The sequence below is a fragment of the Hydra viridissima genome, unplaced genomic scaffold, assembly GCF_058129835.1.
Source record: "Hydra viridissima isolate aposymbiotic clone 2 unplaced genomic scaffold, HvirCarnegie_v1 scaffold_1, whole genome shotgun sequence".
Classification (NCBI taxonomy): Eukaryota; Metazoa; Cnidaria; class Hydrozoa; order Anthoathecata; family Hydridae; genus Hydra; species Hydra viridissima.
In genome coordinates, this window is record NW_028324300.1 from 4,702,501 (window position 1) to 4,720,518 (window position 18,018).

General features: G+C 28.5%; 2 protein-coding genes across 2 annotated transcripts in view; both read left to right on the forward strand.

Moving 5' to 3' along the window:
- Positions 1–9,149, forward strand: part of LOC145188375 (AP-3 complex subunit beta-1-like) — a 14,609-nt gene extending 5,460 nt beyond the window's left edge. Inside the window, exons 7-26 of the mRNA XM_090086690.1 lie at positions 144–329; positions 611–772; positions 882–979; positions 1,066–1,120; positions 3,597–3,668; positions 3,800–3,862; positions 3,974–4,327; positions 4,580–4,645; positions 4,748–4,861; positions 4,994–5,075; positions 5,214–5,332; positions 6,253–6,475; positions 6,724–6,920; positions 7,047–7,134; positions 7,232–7,347; positions 7,636–7,809; positions 8,013–8,055; positions 8,377–8,461; positions 8,656–8,889; positions 8,977–9,149. Of these exons, the coding sequence (XP_089942816.1) occupies positions 144–329; positions 611–772; positions 882–979; positions 1,066–1,120; positions 3,597–3,668; positions 3,800–3,862; positions 3,974–4,327; positions 4,580–4,645; positions 4,748–4,861; positions 4,994–5,075; positions 5,214–5,332; positions 6,253–6,475; positions 6,724–6,920; positions 7,047–7,134; positions 7,232–7,347; positions 7,636–7,809; positions 8,013–8,055; positions 8,377–8,461; positions 8,656–8,889; positions 8,977–9,124 (2,679 nt within the window). The 3' untranslated portion in view covers positions 9,125–9,149. The remainder of the gene's footprint in view (positions 1–143; positions 330–610; positions 773–881; positions 980–1,065; positions 1,121–3,596; positions 3,669–3,799; positions 3,863–3,973; positions 4,328–4,579; positions 4,646–4,747; positions 4,862–4,993; positions 5,076–5,213; positions 5,333–6,252; positions 6,476–6,723; positions 6,921–7,046; positions 7,135–7,231; positions 7,348–7,635; positions 7,810–8,012; positions 8,056–8,376; positions 8,462–8,655; positions 8,890–8,976) is intronic.
- A 453-nt stretch (positions 9,150–9,602) lies between these two features.
- On the forward strand, positions 9,603–15,641 carry LOC145187795 (uncharacterized). Its single transcript, XM_090086698.1, has 10 exons — positions 9,603–9,895; positions 11,905–12,046; positions 12,863–12,976; positions 13,158–13,212; positions 13,620–13,740; positions 13,916–14,004; positions 14,125–14,316; positions 14,444–14,639; positions 14,793–14,967; positions 15,169–15,641. Exons 1-10 carry the CDS (start codon positions 9,830–9,832, stop codon positions 15,492–15,494), a joined length of 1,476 nt encoding a protein of 491 aa, XP_089942824.1. The 5' UTR covers positions 9,603–9,829; the 3' UTR covers positions 15,495–15,641.
- Positions 15,642–18,018: the final 2,377 nt, after the last annotated feature.

An 18,018-nucleotide genomic window follows, 5' to 3' on the forward strand; every position in this document is an offset into this window, starting at 1 on the left:
TTTAAAGTTTAAAAGGTTTTTTTTATTACTAAATGGTTTTATTAACCTAAAACTAGGAATCATCACAACTTATACATTCTCCTTCAAAGTTATCTAGGAATGTCTAAATACAAGGATTTTGATCACTTCTCTCATTCTCATAGCTTGTTGCTGGAAGTACAGTTATTGCATTTGAAGAAGTTTGTCCAGAAAAAATCGATTTAATACACAAAAACTATCGCAAGCTCTGTAACATGTTAATTGATATTGATGAGTGGGGCCAGGTGGCGGTGATTAATATGTTGGTTAGATATGCACGCACACAGTTTTTGGATCCAAATAAGAATGTTGTATGTTGATGTTTTTCCCAAAGTTATCATAATACTTTAGAATTTTATCAATATCTTAAAGTTAAAATAATAAAATTTATATTATTTATATTATTGATTTATTTAAATATTACAAATTTTACTTTTTTCTAAAAAACAATTATTAATTTTTTTTTTTTTTTACATTTTGATTATAAAAGTTTTTAATTTTTTTCATCCTAAAATTCATATTTAGTTTTTAATGGTTTATAAAAATAAACTAATACCTAGGTTTATAAAGGTAAATTAATGGTTACTTTTAGGTACCAGGCGTGGATCAAAAGTTTTACCCTTCTGAATCTGAAAAGAGTGATTCAGAGGAAGAAGAAGGTAAAAGTCCTAAATCTAAAGCTTTTTCCATGGATCCTGATCATCGATTGTTACTTAGATCATGTCAACCACTGCTGCTCAGTAGAAACTCTGCGGTAAGTATCTTTTTAAAGATGTGTTGTCAAGTATAGTTTAGTTTTTGATAAAAGCAAGAAATTTAACCTAATTATGTTACCTATTTGACCTAAAGTTTTTTTAATGCAGGTAATAATGGCAGTAGCCAAGCTGTACCACCATATTGCACCTTCATCTGAAGTTGGAGTGGTAGTAAAAGCATTGATTAGGCTCCTTCGAAGCCACAGGTTTTTAAATTTTATACAAACCAAATGCGCATTTTTATTCTGTTGCATAATTTAAAAAGTTTTAACTATAATTTAATAACCTTTAGGGAAGTTCAATCTGTAGTTCTAAGCAATATTGTAACACTGTCACTGCAAAGAAAGGTATATTTAATATATGTTAACTATATTCTTTAATACAATTTTTTTAAACATTTTGGTTTGTTGTAAATAAATTTTTTGACATCATAAGTTGTTATGTATGTAGTCTTAATAATTGATTTTTTAATTTTCAATGCCTGTTATGATATATGTCTATTGCTTTATGTCAAATGTAGTTTGCAAATTTTGTGTAATTGATATATGTCTATATAAATGTATGTATACATGTGTGTGTGTAACTCTTTTTACTTGTTCATATTGTTCACTTGTTCAAAACCCTTGTTCAAACTGATAAGTTTATCAGTTCTGCATGTTTTTCAATTGATTTAAATTCAAAGTGTTCCCAATATTATTGGTTATTTTGTTTAAAGTGGTTTTTTTTTTCTTAACTCATTTTTTTCAGGTTTTTTTTTTTAAATGACTATTTATGACTTTAAATTTGATTTTCTCCATTAGTTGGTTTCATAATTTTTTTCTGATGAAATTAGAGTATTTTTCATTGAGTATCTAAAGTTTACTTTCCCCATCATCAGAATGAAATTGTGTGCAGTGTCAACCTGTTTTGACCATGTAAATTTGTGATTTATAAAAGCTTCATCACTTAAGTGCTCAATAGCTTATTGACTAGAGCAATTATATTGAATTATATTGTACTACAAAGAATAACAAATTTCTAAAAGTACATAATTGTGCTGTTTGACATTAAGTTAGTGAAAAACAATTAATGAACTTAGAATGTGTAAAAGTTTGTAAATAGCTAAATTTTTTTGTCATAACTTTTTGATTTTTCACTGAAAATGAATGAAATTTTCAACAATTGTTCAAAAATGTGATTACAGTATAATTTACTCAAAAAAATTATAACTTGTAATGGAAGGGAGAAATTCAAGTTTGGATTAAAACATAATCGTGCAAAAGTTTGTAAACAAATGAAAAAATTCAAAAAAGAGATATTTCTAATTCCTCCACAGCTTTTAATCACACCACATTAGTATTTTGTAGAATAGCCTCTAGATTTTAACATTGTTAATCAACAACAAGAAATAGAGTCAACTTGATAAGAACATTTATGGGATATTTGCCCAACAATCCGAAAGCACCTGGAATAAATCATTTTTGTTGGTTGGTTTTTTACCTTTTATTTGGCAATCGAAATCTTCCCAAAGATGTTCTATTGGATTTAAATCTGAGTTTTGAGAAGGCCAAACTGAAGTAGGAATTTTTTTGAAATTGAAAAAATTTTTGATAGAATTTGTACGGTGCTTCAGATTGTTGTCTTGCTGGAAAATCCAACCACGAGGACTTTTTTCCTCTCCATGTGGCAGCATAACATTCTTGATTATATCTAAATATACATTCTGATCCGTTATGCCTTCAATACAATGAAGTGGACCAATAGAATGATGACTAAAAGATCCTCAAACCATTGTACTGTCACCACCATGTTTAACTGTTGGCTTTTGATGCTTATGAGCAAGTCTTTCATCTTTCGGACGTCTCATGTGCTTTATACCATTGCTACCAAACATACAAAACTTTGAGTCGTCACTGACTTTTGACCATTCACTTGAAGTGCAATTCAAACAATCTTTTGAAGTGCAATTCAAACAATCTTTTGCAAATTTCATTTTGACTGAGCAATTATTTAATAATATTAATGGTTTCTTTACATGACAATAACTAAACAATGTATGGTGATGCAGGCAACAATTTGTAGTATCTACACTACACTTAATGACATAATTCTTGCTCAAAATGCTATTTAATTTGATAGTACTTCTGTGTTGATCTTGTTTTGATTTTCTTACCAAAGTCCTTTCTTGATGTTCTGTAGTTATCTCAGGCCTACCTGAACGATGCTTGTTTTCAAGTGTCTTTTGGTCTCTATATCTCTTAACTAGTACGCTAATTGTTGATTTAGCCACATCATGAAGCTCAGAAATTTGGTAATAATGAATGGTAATGATGAAAATATTAAATAATAGTTTCATGAAGAAGATTCCTTCTTCTCTACAGCATGTATTACTAAATTTTTCTTTTCTCTTCACGATTACTTTGATTTTCCAATTATTTTTTAAATTCAATTTAAGTTAAATATTATTTCCAGTAAATTAATTTTAGTATAATTATATTTTTCTTAATGAAATGTTGATTTTCTTAATGTGGCATGAAGTTGTTTATAAACTGTTTTCAATGAAATTTGAATTACTCCCTTTCATTACAAGTAGTAATTTTTCTAAGTTTTACTATGCAATATTTTGGTTACATTATCAACACAATTATTTAAAATTTCATTGATTTTTAGTAAAAAGTCAAAAAGTTATGACAAAAAACTTGAAAAATTTAGCTGCTTATAAACTTTTGCATGCTACTGAATATTTGAAACCTGTATTTGTTTTTTGCTTTTTTTATATTCTTTTTTTTTTTATTATTCTTTTTTTTTATTATTCTTTTTTTTTTAATACTTAACTTTTTTTAGGGTTTGTTTGACTCATATTTAAAATCATTCTTTGTGCACACAGGAGATCCTACTCATATAAAAAAGTTAAAGGCAAGTGTTTTAAGATTTTTTTTTTTACTTTTGCATAGCTTAGCTTAAACCTGATTTAAATTTTCAACAGTTACTTTTTTTTTTTAAGAAAACCAATTTATTGTTTTTTAATTCACTTTTATTTCTTTTAGCTCGAAATATTAACAAATTTAGCAAATGAATCAAGTATTCCAACTATTTTAAGAGAATTTCAGGTAGAACAGTGAGTTTGTTTAAATTGAAATGTTTTTTCTTTTTTAGTGTGAGCATCAATCATTCTTCATGAAACTATTATTTAATATTTTCATCACACGTTTTTTTTGTAGACATATATTGCAAGTTCTGACAAAGAGTTTGCTGCTGCAACTATCCAATCTATAGGTAGATGTGCATCAAATATTCCTGAGATAGCTGATACATGCTTAGCTGGGCTTATCCGGATGCTCTCAAACCGAGATGAAAATGTTGTAAGCGAGAGCATTATAGTGATTAAAAAACTGTTGCAAATGAGACACAAAGACCACAGTGAAGTTATACCACATATGGCAAAACTTCTTGATAAGGTTCATGTGCCAATGGCTCGAGCCAGCATATTATGGTTGATTGGCGAGTATTCTGATCGTATACCAAAAATTGCCCCTGATGTTTTGAGAAAAATGGCAAAATGTTTTTCATCAGAGGTAACAAGTAGTTTATTTTGATTTGCATAGTTTGAGCAGATTCCTGTAAAAAACTATAACTTCAAGAATTTCAAAAAAATGGCATAGACTCAATGTTAAAATTCTTTTTTTTTTTCTGCATACATGTATAAATACATACAAACATACATACAAACATACAAACAAAGATACAAACAACCATATAAACAATCATACAAACTATCGTACATGGCAAAGAACAATTTTTAAAAAATCTTTACACTTCTTTTTCAGGAAGATGTTGTAAAGCTTCAAATAATCAATTTGGGGGCTAAACTCTATATTACCAACTCAAAACAGGTGTGCTTAATCAGTTTATAAACTGATTTAATTTTTTAGTAAGAGTCCACATTTTATCAGAGATTTAGAGCAATAGGTTTTTTAATAGTTTTTTAATTTTAGACCCGCACACTTTGTCAATATGTATTTCAGCTTGGTAAATATGATCAAAATTATGACATTCGTGATCGAAGTCGTTTTCTTAAATTTCTTTTATTTCCTGCTGATAAAACAGAAGTAAGAATTCAATATAATTTAATCTTTTTAATTATATTATAATGGATATTTTCTTGTTGTTGTTGTTGTTTTTTTTATTGGTTAATATTTTTACAGTTTTCTTCTGTTCCAAAGTGCCAAAAATATTTTCAGGGTGCTAACAATCTTAAGAAAAAAGCAAAAAAAATATTCTTAATAGAAAAGCCTGCTCCAGTGCTGCAGTCTTTATTCAAAGGTTTGTTTAACTTGTTTATATCTTCAATGTTAGAAAATAATTTGGTGTTTAAAATGTTCTCATATGTAATTATATTTCTTCGAAAAAATTTTTTTATTTTCAATCCTATTACATGTTATGAAAAAATAATTCATGCAGATCGTGGTCAATACCAATTAAGCTCACTTTCTCATATGATTGATTCAATTGCAAATGGCTATCAAGAATTGCCAGAATTTCCAGAAGAACAGCCTGATCCTAACGTACGAAATGTTGAGGTAAATTTTTTTTAAACTTAATAAAAACCTCAATTATTATTATTGTTGTTATTGCTGCTGCTGTTCTTGTTGTTGTTGTTAGTATTTTGTTTTTACTATTGTTTCTAGTAGTTTTATTTTATTTTTTTATTATTTCTATTATTGTTGTTATTATTTTTATTACTATTATTATTAGTATTAGGATTATATATATCTGTGTACATGTATGCTTGCTGTTCCAGTGGTCCCTGATGGAATTGTAAAGAAGCCAAACCAAGATTAATTTTTTTTTGTTGCTCCATTTCATAAATGACTCTCATATTGAGTTTTTTTAGCAGCAGCCAAAACCTTTCCAGTTTTAGTAGCCTGTGTATCTTTAACTCTCTTTGCAATAATAATAGTAATATTAGTAAAATAATGATAATAATGATAATAATAATAATAATAATAATAATAATAATAATAATAATAATAATAATAATAATAATAATAATAATAATAGTAATAATAATAATAATAGTAATAATAATAATAATAATAATAATAATAATAATAATAATAATAATAATGATAGTAATACTAATAATAGTAATAATGATAACTAATAGCAATAATAAAATAAGCAATAATGATAACAATAATATTAGTAACAAAATTTTTGGTTAGATAAATTAGTATTGATAAATTGTGTTATAGATCTACTGAATGGTCAATTAAATTCTAGCCTAATTCTCATATTTCTAGCCTGTCAATATTTGTTTTTGAATTGATGATTTCTTCTGATTGAGTGATTTATTCCAGCCTAATTCTTAAATGTCTTGCCTGTGTTCTTTAACTGTTGTTGTTGTTGTTGTTGTTGCTGTTATTGTTATTATTATTTTTCTTTTAAGTGGACATTTTATGTAAAATTAAAAAAGTTTGTTTTTCATTCAACCTTGCAGATGGAAACAGTTTATGGAAACCAGTTCCTTTTGACTAAAGAAAAAAATGTTACATCTCCAGATGCAAATGATAAAAGCTTTTACTCATCAGAAGACGAGGATGAAGATGAAGATGAAGAAGACAGTGGAGAAGAAAGTAGCTCATCAGAAGATGACAAGAACACTGAAGATGAAGAGTCATCTGAAAATGATTCTAATGAAGAGAAAGAAGATTCTGGAGAAGGTGGTGTTTTTTGTTTTGTTTTTTTTGAAATTTTTATGCTGTTGTTTTTCTTTTTAATTTCATTTAATTTTCCATTATGATGTATTAAATTTTTGTGATGGTTTAAAATCAAAAAACATTTTTAAAAATAATTTCTAAAAGTGAAAAAGTTTAGTTAAAAAAAAAAATTTTAATTGTGAATTTATCCCAAAGTCAGTTGTTGTTCTTTTATTGACCTTGAAATTTTAACTGGCATTCATTCTTTTTAGAGAGTGAGTTTGAGGAGTTATCTGAAAGCGAAGAAGAAAAGGATGATACAATAGACATAACTAAATCTTCTGAAAATAAATTGTCAGGTGGAAGTAGTGAAGAAGAAACTTCTGATGAAGAAAGTGAAGAAGAAAGTTCTGAAGAGGAAAGTGAAGAAGAAGAATCAGAGGAAGATGAAGATGAAGTAGTTGTGCAAGTAAACACTTTTCTAAAGTTTCAGTCTCTATTTTAAACTCAGAGTATTCAATAGGCTGTTTTCATTTTTTTTTGTTGCTTTTTACATGTTAAACTTTTCTTATCATTTTAAATTTTCTTCGTGCAGGCACCAGCAAACAATAAAATTGAAAAAATCAGGAAAAGTATTCAGCCAAATCAAAAATCCTATGATCAGCTGCTTGACTTAGATGACTGTAATTTTTTCTTTCACTTTATAACTTGTAGTTTTATTTTAACATTATGATTTCTTCTCTACAAACTAGTAATCCTAATATTTGTGTTAATTTTTAGTTTCAGTTCCATCAAAGCCTAATACAGTTGACACTATTAAACCATCATTGGTTTCAGATATGGCGAATCTATCTGTTGATCCTACAAATTGTACTACCATATCCTTACAGTCTTCTGTAAGTAGCCTGGGGGCAGTGCTCTGTGAAAGGATATATTGACATGTTAAAATGCAAACAAAGCAAAATGTTAACTAAATGAACCATTTTTGGGTTGAGGAGTTATCATGATTAAATATTCCAAATAAAGCTCATAAATATTTAACACTCTTCAATTTAGTAGGAAAAAGCAACAATACTGTTACAAAAATCACTTTAAGCTATCTTAGATGAATGTTTAGAAAGAATATAATTGCTAAGAATGTCAATAAATTGTATTGATAGCTGTATATATATATTTTTTACTAGCCTAGAAACTTCAAGTCTTTTGAACTTCTCAGCAAAATAAATGGCAAGGGTTTGATAGCATATTACAAGTTTCCTCGTGCACCTTGCATATATTCAAGTACCATGGTTGCCATTGAAATAGAGTTTGAAAACTCAACCAATACTGAGATCAAAAGATTACGAGTTGAAAACAAGGCAAGTAAGATAATGAAGAAATATTAAACAAAGAGAGATTTGATTTAAGGATTTAAAGATTTTCAAGATTTTTACTTTTTTTTTTTATTAAATTATTATGCCAATCATTAATTCCAAGTGCATCAATTTAGTGTTTTGATTGTATTTTTGCTCTTATTGTTTGGATGCTGAAATACTTTTCTGAAAAGCAAGTTTATTTTTAGAAATTATCATCAGGAGCTCTTATGCAGGAGTTCAATGAAATTGGTAAAAGTTTTGTTTCGTATGAAAAATATTTTTTGGTGACATTGGAGCAGTTTTCAGTAAAGTTGTTGCAAATTTATTAAAAATTATTTTAGTAAAAAAATTCAATTTTAGTTTAATAGTAATAAAACCAATTTTTTTTAATAATATTTTTTTTTGTGAGTAAAAATATGAAGCTTCAAGTTCATTGAAACTATTAACCCCACATTTAAAAACCGCAAAGAAAATTTTTTTCAATCAAAATAAACAAAATATTTGAGTTAAGAGAGAGAAATAGCAATTTTCCTAAAATAACTTTAATTTTTATGCTGCTTTTAACTGTAGCAAGTATTCCAGCTAAAGAGAGCATATTAGCTATGGTTGGTATTGACTTCAAGGATACTGTTCAACCTGTGACCTTTGATCTATGGTTTGTTATTTTTATATTGGAACTCCTTTACTTGTTGTTTATTGTTTTTTAGTATAAAAATGCAATAACCAAAAAAAAAAAAAAAAATCTTATTTTATGAAAACTTAATTTCTAATTTTTAAATTTTTCAAAGTTTTGCAAACCATACTGCTTATTTATGGAAGCTAATGATATTGAATTTTTTTTTTAAATAGCACTGAATCTGGAAAGTTCACAGTTCAAATAAAAGTTCCTGTTGGAGAGCTGATGAAAGGAGTTTCACTAACTCAGCAGGAATTTACTACACAGCAAAAAAAGTTGACTGGTATGACAGAAAGTAAACTTTCCTGCCAACTTTTCGATCCCGTTCATATTTTAATTAGTAAAACAGCAGAAATAGCTAATATGACTCAATCGCCTTCCCCTCTTGAAGATCAAAATGTTTTCAGGTAAGAAAAAGTAATTACAAATATGTGGAGGATGAAGATTGTTATGATTAACATGGTGTTAGTTCTACTACTTTTTTATATTTGCAGGTTCGCTGCCAATTTAATTTCCTCTGGCTTACCTGTTCTCCTTTCTGTTAAAAATGATGGGAGCAATAGTCAGATTATTGTTAATTGTGAAAAGATTAGCATTGGATCATTACTTGTAAAAGAAATAAAAAGTGCAATATCACGTTAAAAAGTTTATTAATTTATTTATTATATATTTTGTGTTTTTTCTGATGTTTATAATTGAATAGTACTTCTATAATTAATGAAATTTTGACAGATGAATTTAAAGTTTAAAAAGTTTGCAACCTTTTGCTTATAGTTTCTACCATATATTTTGAATTTTTAAATTTGATTACATTTGGCTGGAGTAAAGTGAAAGTAATTTCTTTTTTAAACTTAACTTTTTTTTTTTTCTCTTTTTTTAAGTAATCACTAATTTGTTTATATTTTTATTTTTATTTTTTAATGGCTTTAATTATATTTGGAAAAACAGGAATTCAATGCTTTAAAATGTGTTAATAAGATTTTCATCTTTGCTTTGTTTCTTTAAATTCTAGTCTTTGAAATGAGAGTTTATTGGTAACATGTAACATTTTTATATTATCAGTTACTACATAGAAGACTGAAAGAAATTATATTTTTGTTTACTCTTTCTTGATCATATTCTCTGATTTCTTGAAAGATATTGAAACAAAACTGATTGTTATTTGCTTAATTTACCTGAGCAAAACCCTTTTGTTATTCTGAGTAATGACCTCTTTGTTATCCTGAGTAATGACACTTTCGTATGATTATCAAGAAGAATGAATGTTTTTTGTTATAAGATCAAAAGTTAAAGTTCTTTTATTTTATAGTTTGATTTACAGCTTAACTACTTTACAATTGGCTTAAAATGGTTAAGTTAGATGCTGTACTTTTGAAGTATATGTCAAGGGAGGACTTCAGGGTACTAACTGCAGTAAGAATAATAAGATCTTCTTGTTTGTTTTTTTTTTTTTTTTGAGTTTTAGATTCAAATGTTTGTCATTTTTTAAATTGATTTGAACAAATAGTAAAAGTAAAAGATTCTATAGTGATAATAAATGTTGGAAAAATAAATCTGTAAATGTTGGAAATTTAAAAAAAAAGTGCTAAGAAAAATGTTTGCCAATCAAAGTATGCAAAATAAGTACTGGTTAAAATATTGATAGTTATGGATATAATTCACCAATTAGTTAAAGAGATTAGAATCAACAAGCATTTATATATGGCTGGATATTAAATCCTTGCCATAATGTGTTCTATACAAGAGACAAGAGCTAAATGGCTGCAGGGGGTAAATTAACACTGTATTTAATTTTTAGAGTTTTCCACCAGAAATTTTCAGAACTTATACAGAATCTTCCTGCTTAATTCAATCTCGAGTGTATTATCAGAGAGATTAGCGCATGCGCAAAGAAGTTATTGCAATTTTTGTGATTTTTTTCTAATTTTGTAAACCTTATAAATTTTCGATTTTAAAAAGCAATAGCATTAACTACAAATAAACTCAAATAGACATAAGTGTTGTATGGTTTACTCTAACCTGCCATATTTTGTGTTTTTGGTGATCTGCAGGCCATTTTGTAAACAAAAAGCTGTTGGCATTAGTTGGCACAATTATTGTGGGCTAGTTGGCAATGTTCCAATTTACCTCTACTCACTGTAAATTTACTAAAGTTATATATTATTGCAGGCCTGCAGAGCATAAGCTCAACTTTTAGTTTCTGTGCTTGATCCTTCGCAGCTTGTAGTCATCAATTGTGTTCCACTCAGTTGGATGTTTATGAATGAAGTCCTCTGTTATACCAAGTGCTGCAAATAGCTCTCAAGTATGAACTGACACAAAATCTGATAGTTGTGAAAGAATTATCTCAGCATCCTCAATCGAAGCTCTTACATATTCTATCTTGCCCTTCACGCATTAAAAAAGCTACCATATAAACTAGCTTCATCAGAAATGTCCTCATCAAATAACGCCAACCCTACTGTGATTTCACTGAAACAGCAAAAGTGTAGCCAAAATGTGTTCAAAGCTGTATTAGCTGCTCTCTCATTCAACTGCTTGTACTCAACTAATTTTTTCAGCATTTGAATATCTTTTCTTGGAGCAGAAACTGCTGGTGGACATGTGTGCCATGCCTGCAAATAGACACTGGTGATGAAGATTGAACTGCTGAAGTTCATTGAGTTCTTTTGATGTCAGCTTGAATTAAGATCAAAATAAGTAAATCTTGAAATAGTAAATTAATTTTCCCATCCACCTAGCACTATGATACCTGCCTGGCACATGAGCTGTTGTGGATACATCTGTATCACCAAAAAGCAAGATGGCTAAAAGAAGCAGTTCTTTGTAATCATCCCGTAGCTGGTATGTGACAATCTGGTTTTTGAGGAAATTCAGCATATATTTTTAAATAATAATAGTAATTGAGTATTATTAAAAAATAAAACAAAATAAGTAAAAAATGGTGTAACTAATCTGGAACATCTACAGATTATTTCAGGAACTCAGCAGCGGTTACTTCACAGTGTGCATTTTCACTTTTGTAGTTTGAACTACTATTTAATATGAAGTTATTTTCAAAATAATCTACTTAATCTTTGTATCAAACAAATTTAAAAGGTAACACATGCAAGTCTGAATCATGAAAATTTGAAAATTTGATGATGAAGAATGTTATTATTGGGTTTGTGTTGGAACCTTCTCCAAAAGTAAACCTGAGAGAATCTAGGTTTAGCACCTTTGAACTTTGAACCTTTGAAGTCCTGATAATTGGAAACCCATTTTATACTTATGAGAACTGTAATGATAATCATTTGTAGAAATGACAAAGCTTAAAAACTAAAACTGTAGCTAATTAGTCCTGGTCTGCCCTAATATTAAAAAAAATAATTATTTCTTTTTTTTTTAAGACTTTTGTATTTAAATAATTTAATTTTATGCAGGTGGAAATGGGAATGAAAAATCACGAAATTGTCCCCTTGTCCTTAGTCTCACAAATAGCCAGCTTAAAACATGGTGGTTGTCATAAAATACTTAAAGAATTAGTTAAAAACAAACTATTATGCTATGAAAATAGTAGACAAGGTAATTATAGTTTTTTTTCCTTTAAAAAACACTTTTATTAATTACTCTTACTAACTAAACTTTTATCTCACATAATCATTGTTTAACATTGTTTGTATAGTTGTTCGTATCATTGTTTGTATCATTGTTTGTATCATTGTTTGTATCATTGTTTATCTAGGTCACATAATCATTGTTTGTATCATAAACAGTTATCATAAATTGTTATCATTGTTTGTATCTTAGTCAATCATCCTTATCATATAGATTATCATATAAATAGATCTGTCCAAAAAGCAAACAGAAGAAAATGAGCCATAAAGTGCATCACATTTCTAAATGCTTTCTGAAAGTCAAAATAACGACTCTTAAATCAAGGACCTTTTGTCCTTCAAGGAATTTATGTCTGTCACGAATTTATCTATTCTGGGTGCAAGAAATTGGAGAAGCAACAGCAGCTGTATGCTTGTACACTCATTGTTGGTTGATTCAAAGAACCCATTTCTCAAAAAGGTGAGGATGCAGCTAGAGAAAAGGATCTTCATTGTGTTGTAAATACCGGCTCACTGGATGTTTTTCTTCTCTGATCATTTTTGTGGAGCTTGTTACTTTTCTCATCCATTGTTACATTTCTTATCCATTATCAAGCTGAAGGAATACACAATAGTGAATGTAGTTGAGTTTCATTTTTGACTTATTCAAAATGTTGGATTACCTTGTCTTATGGAAAGCTTTATGGATATATGTAGCTTTATGGAATTATTGCTGCAAATAATGCATTTAAAACTAAGGAGTTGATTTTCATTTTTCATCAAAGTGATTTTCTTGCTTAAATAGGTACTGGATATAGATTGAGCTATTCAGGGTATGATTATCTTGCATTAAAAGCCTTAGCAAGTCGTGATGTTGTCTATTCTGTCGGAAATCAAATAGGTGTGGGAAAAGAATCAGGTATCACAATAATATTCGAATTCTTTTGAAATTATGTTATTAATTAGCACACCTAATTTAATACAGTGACAAAGAATAATTGATTTAAAGCTTTTTAGATATTTATAAAAGTATCATATAAGTTTGTAAATTATTTTTTTAGGATGTTCAAAATTTGCTTTGAGTTTTATTTTTGTCTTAGATATTTATATTGTGGCAGATGAAGAGGGTACTCAATATGCAATGAAACTTCACAGGTATTGTCCTCAATTTGTTTTTTTAATTTAATTAGAAAAATGCAAGTCAATTAGAGGGGAAAGGACCGTCTAAAATCTTTTCATAAATAAATAGGAAATGAAATAAAAGAAGATCTTTGTATAGTCCATGGCTTCTTTTTTTTTTTTTTTATGATGATGAGAAAGAAGAAATTTGAAATATTTCAACTTGTTGAATACCACAAAATGTCACAAAATCAAAGAGCTTTAACACGATTTTTTTTATAAACCTATGTAAAGAGTTTCTTATAAACTTAAAAGCTCGTAAATAGTTTAAAATGTTCTTGTAAAATGTTATTGTTAATTGGATTCCAAATTTTTCTGTTTGGCTTTATTTAAAGAATGCAAAAATCCTCATATAAGATATATGAATCAATGGTTTTTCTCAGATTAGGTCGAACTTCATTTCGTAAAATTAAAGAAAAGCGTGATTACCACAAACATCGTAACAGTGCTTCGTGGTTGTATTTGTCAAGGATAGCTGCAGCTAAAGAATTTGCTTTTATGAAGGTATGTTTGACCATGTCATGTTAAAATAAAAGTTCAAAAGAGATTTCTATGGTAACTATTAAAAGATTTAACTTTAAAAAAAACAAAAAAAAAAACTTAAAATTGAGTCAAAAAAGATTATGCACCCAAAACTTCGAATATGGCTTTCTTTGCATACGTAATTTTTTTCATCCAGGCTTTATTCGACAATGGGTATCCAGTGCCTCGTCCAGTAGATTTTAATAGACATTGCATTATTATGGAGTTGATGGATGCATCCCCTTTGTAAGTTCTTTCATTAATTCCATTAACTTAAGTTGTGATTGTGCTGTTGCAATGTTATTAAATTGTTTTTGTATTTTTCGATGAGCGTCAGCGAAACTATTCAAAATAGTTTTTATTTAGATATCAAGTAAATGAACTTACGAATCCAGGTGCTGTTTACAGCGATTGCATGAACTTGATAATGCAGCTGGCAGCTTTAGGTTTGGTTCATTGTGATTTCAACGAGTTCAATTTAATGCTAGAGGTTGGAGAAACAGTTAAAGTAATTGACTTTCCTCAAATGGTTTCAATATCACACGTTAATGCTGCCATGTACGGTTAATCCAAAATAACCTTAGAGTTTTAAAGTTAATGCAAATCATAGTTGCTTTCAATTAAGCCACATATTTTAGCTCTTCAATTAGGTCCTATAGCTTTAACTTTTAGGTGTAATTTTTAGGTATTTTGCAAGAGATGTTGAATGCATTCGTACTTTTTTCAAAAAACGATATGGTTATGAATCGGATTCTTTTCCCAAGTTCAACGAAGTTGAACGCGAAAACGACATAGATATAAAATTGACTGCAAGTGGATACATAAAAAATCAAGACTGTACCGAGAAAGACACCGACGTTCTCCAAGTTGAGTTTGAGCAGGTGTACTAGCAATAGTTTTTTTTTAATATATTATTCGGCCGGATTTTTTGTCAAAAAAGCCCTCTCCGGTACATCACTAGACGTAAAGCTCTCTCGATGCAGTAGATTCTGGAAGTTGTAAATTAATAATGATTTCAATGTAATTTAATTTAGATAGTGTCTAACCTACGCCATCAAAAATTAGACGATCCTGAAAACAAAACTGACGAGGCTGTAAATTCTGATTGTTATGATTCAGAACATAGTAGTATAAGCGATGGTGAAGATGACCAGGAGGAGGAAGAAGAAGAAGAAGAAGAAGAGGTTAAGAAACAAAATCATAAAAGTGGTAAGTGCAAGTTTTATGTAGAGTTTTGTGTCGACCCTTTTAATTGATCGGGACCTGAGGGAGAGTGCATTTGCGCTAGATTGGTGCATCCAGTATCCGCCTGAAATTTTATAAATGTAAATACATTGAATTTATTAGTATATTTATGATAGATATTTATGATTGATATTGATGGTAATATGCAAAACTTGTTATTTTTAGAGGCTGTAATTATTAGTAACGTTGAGTATGACTCGGAAAACTCTGCATCAGAATCAGAGGATTTTGAAGCTTTTCACGTGGAGAATAAAAAACACCGTCCTTACCGAGACGCAAAAGAAACGAAAGAGAATCCTTCCAATACGACACTAATAAAATTTAAGGTTCAAACCCATGACGATATAAAAGAAAAGGTAAAAAAGACTATTTTAAGTAAAACTCAAAAAGATTGTCATCGCAGAAGAGTAAAAAAAGGAGAGTCTTCTGTATCGACAAAAGCTCAGAAGGAAAACCGCTTTGTTATAAAAGATAGTCTAGACGGGTGGTAGCTGATTTGACACGGATCTTTGTCCGTCGGAAAGATTCTTTTCAAACGCTTTTGCAATATCGGCCAACGTTAAAATACGCTATTTACGTTAAGATGGTAAACCACAATTCAAAAAAATTTCTTTAATAAAGCAATTTTATCACCAAAATTAATTTTTGTTGCAATTGATTTAAAATTAACACTTAAAATTTTTAAAAAAAAAACAAAATTTGCTCTCCCAAAATAACGCCGTAAAAACTCGTTTTGTGGCGTTATTTTAGGAGAAAATATCTCTGAAAGTAAACCTTTTTTTAATACCCTTTGGTATTTTTTCAGCTAATTAGATTTGTTAGCTTAGGCACCGTGGTATGATCTAACATAGCCCTATGCTGTAAGAAAGTCCTAATTTGTAATCACTAAAAATCCGCAAAGTTTAATTTAATTTTGCCTCGTTTCAAAATGACTATACGTAACGTTCTATATACATTTGTTAAGCTTAGAGTTTCTAGTTTTCAGAAAACACAAAAAAAATTTTTGTTAAATATTTAAAAACGAAGATGAACAAAAAAGCGAAGATGAACGCCGAAAGCGTAGGTATGAGAATTGTTTTACTCTGGGTATACGCGGTAAGGCATTTCTAAGCTAAAAATATTCCAAGAAGGACAATTTATGACGTAATCGTACTGAAAACAAATTTGGACATGAGAAAAAGGCTGGAAGTGGTTGTCTAGTAGAAGAAAATGCCAAAAGTAAAGTTATCAAGTTAAAAACCATTTTTGATCATCAAGATGGTTGATTCTCAAAGGCAAGTAGCTAGTAAATTCAGTATTTCGCTATCATATGTGAATAAATTACTTAAAAATAAGTTTGCTATCAAATGCTATAAAAAAAAATCTCGAAGCGAGATGATCAAATGATGCAAAGAATTTCAACATATTTCAGTAAGCTATCAGAATTACGGGATTTTGAATGAATCATTGTTTAAGAATCGTATATTACTTTAGATCACAGTATAATTAATGGAAACGCAAGTTTTTACTCAAGTAATACTTTATTGAGTCCATCAAATGTTAAATTCAGTCAAAAAGAAAAGTTTTCAGAAAAAATACTAGTCTGGATCACAAATTCGTCTAAAGGTCCAAAGGTACCATATTTTCGGGAATCTGGCAACGCTATCAACCAGTTCATACACTTTATATAAATTTTCTAAAAGCTATTATAGCAAATTTATAGCTGCAGGTTTTCTAAGGGAGATAAAAATTGGTTAAAGAGAAGGAGGAGATTAATTATATTTGGAGATTAATTTTCATGCATTACATGCTAGTTGTAAACCATTTTTTATTTTGTAATTTGTTGTTAGCATTAACTTATAATATTAGGCAATAACTTTATTTGATAATTCACGTTCAGCACACTCATAAGTAATAAACATTGACTTTAAAACTTTAAAGTTTACTATTACATTACAATCATCCTCATCAAGCTCATTTTCATGACATTCAATATGATTTTTTTTTTCCACTTACAGATGTTTTTTTATCGTTAAATGTTTTACGCAATACTTGGTATAAAGCAACAATTTAGTGGCTGTAGACATAAATTATAGTAAAAGGTAACAAAAACCATAAGATCTAAAACTTTTCTTTTTCTCTACAATGAGTACATGTATATTGTCTCTTGAGGTACCAATCTTAGTAGTTCTAAATAAACAGTTACTATGGGTGTTGCTAGATAAACAAACTCAGTCCTTCCTATTTATAAGTTTTATTAGATCATGTTGAGCCAAAATTTTAACATCACGTTCTAAAATTTTTGAATTATGAAAAAATTACTTTTTTAAAAAAAATCTTAATCAAATTCAATGCTTTTTGAATTAACTTAATGCTCTCTATTTTATCAATTAACAAATGAAAGTTTTGTTTTTTCCATTCTTTACGAATAAATTTGAAATAGTTAAACATAACATTTTTCGTAGGAAGCAAGAGATACTCTTCAGTTTAAGTTGGTGTCTTTTAAAAAAAGAAAATAAAGAAATTTAAAAATAAAACTTTCTGTTTTTTTGGCGGGGAAGTTTTTTTTCCTCGACAAAAAACTTATCTCACTGGAAGGTTTTTTTTGAGACGAGTCTTAGTGAATAAATTCGAAAATTCGATTTATAAATTTTTGTCTGTCTAACAAGATTTTTATGTTCAGAAGAATGAAACATCAATTTTTACTTAGAATTGAATATAAGCAGGTTTATGATGTTAAGAGTGAAAAAAAACATAAATAAATTAAAAGCGAATAAAAATAAGATATTAAATAATTATCAAACAATGATAATTTCGTTTTAAAGCATCCCAATTCACAAAAACTGAATTATAATTGTTTTAAGCAAATAAAGTGGCCGTTCCCCATGGCAAAAGATAATGGTCTCTGCATAACAAACATGTTCAAAAGAAAATTTTGCCTTTGAGATTTGTTTAACTTCTGGCTAATTATTACTATTTATTATTGTTATTTTAAAACAACTGAAAATTTTAAGCATAAGATTAGGTAAAGCTTTT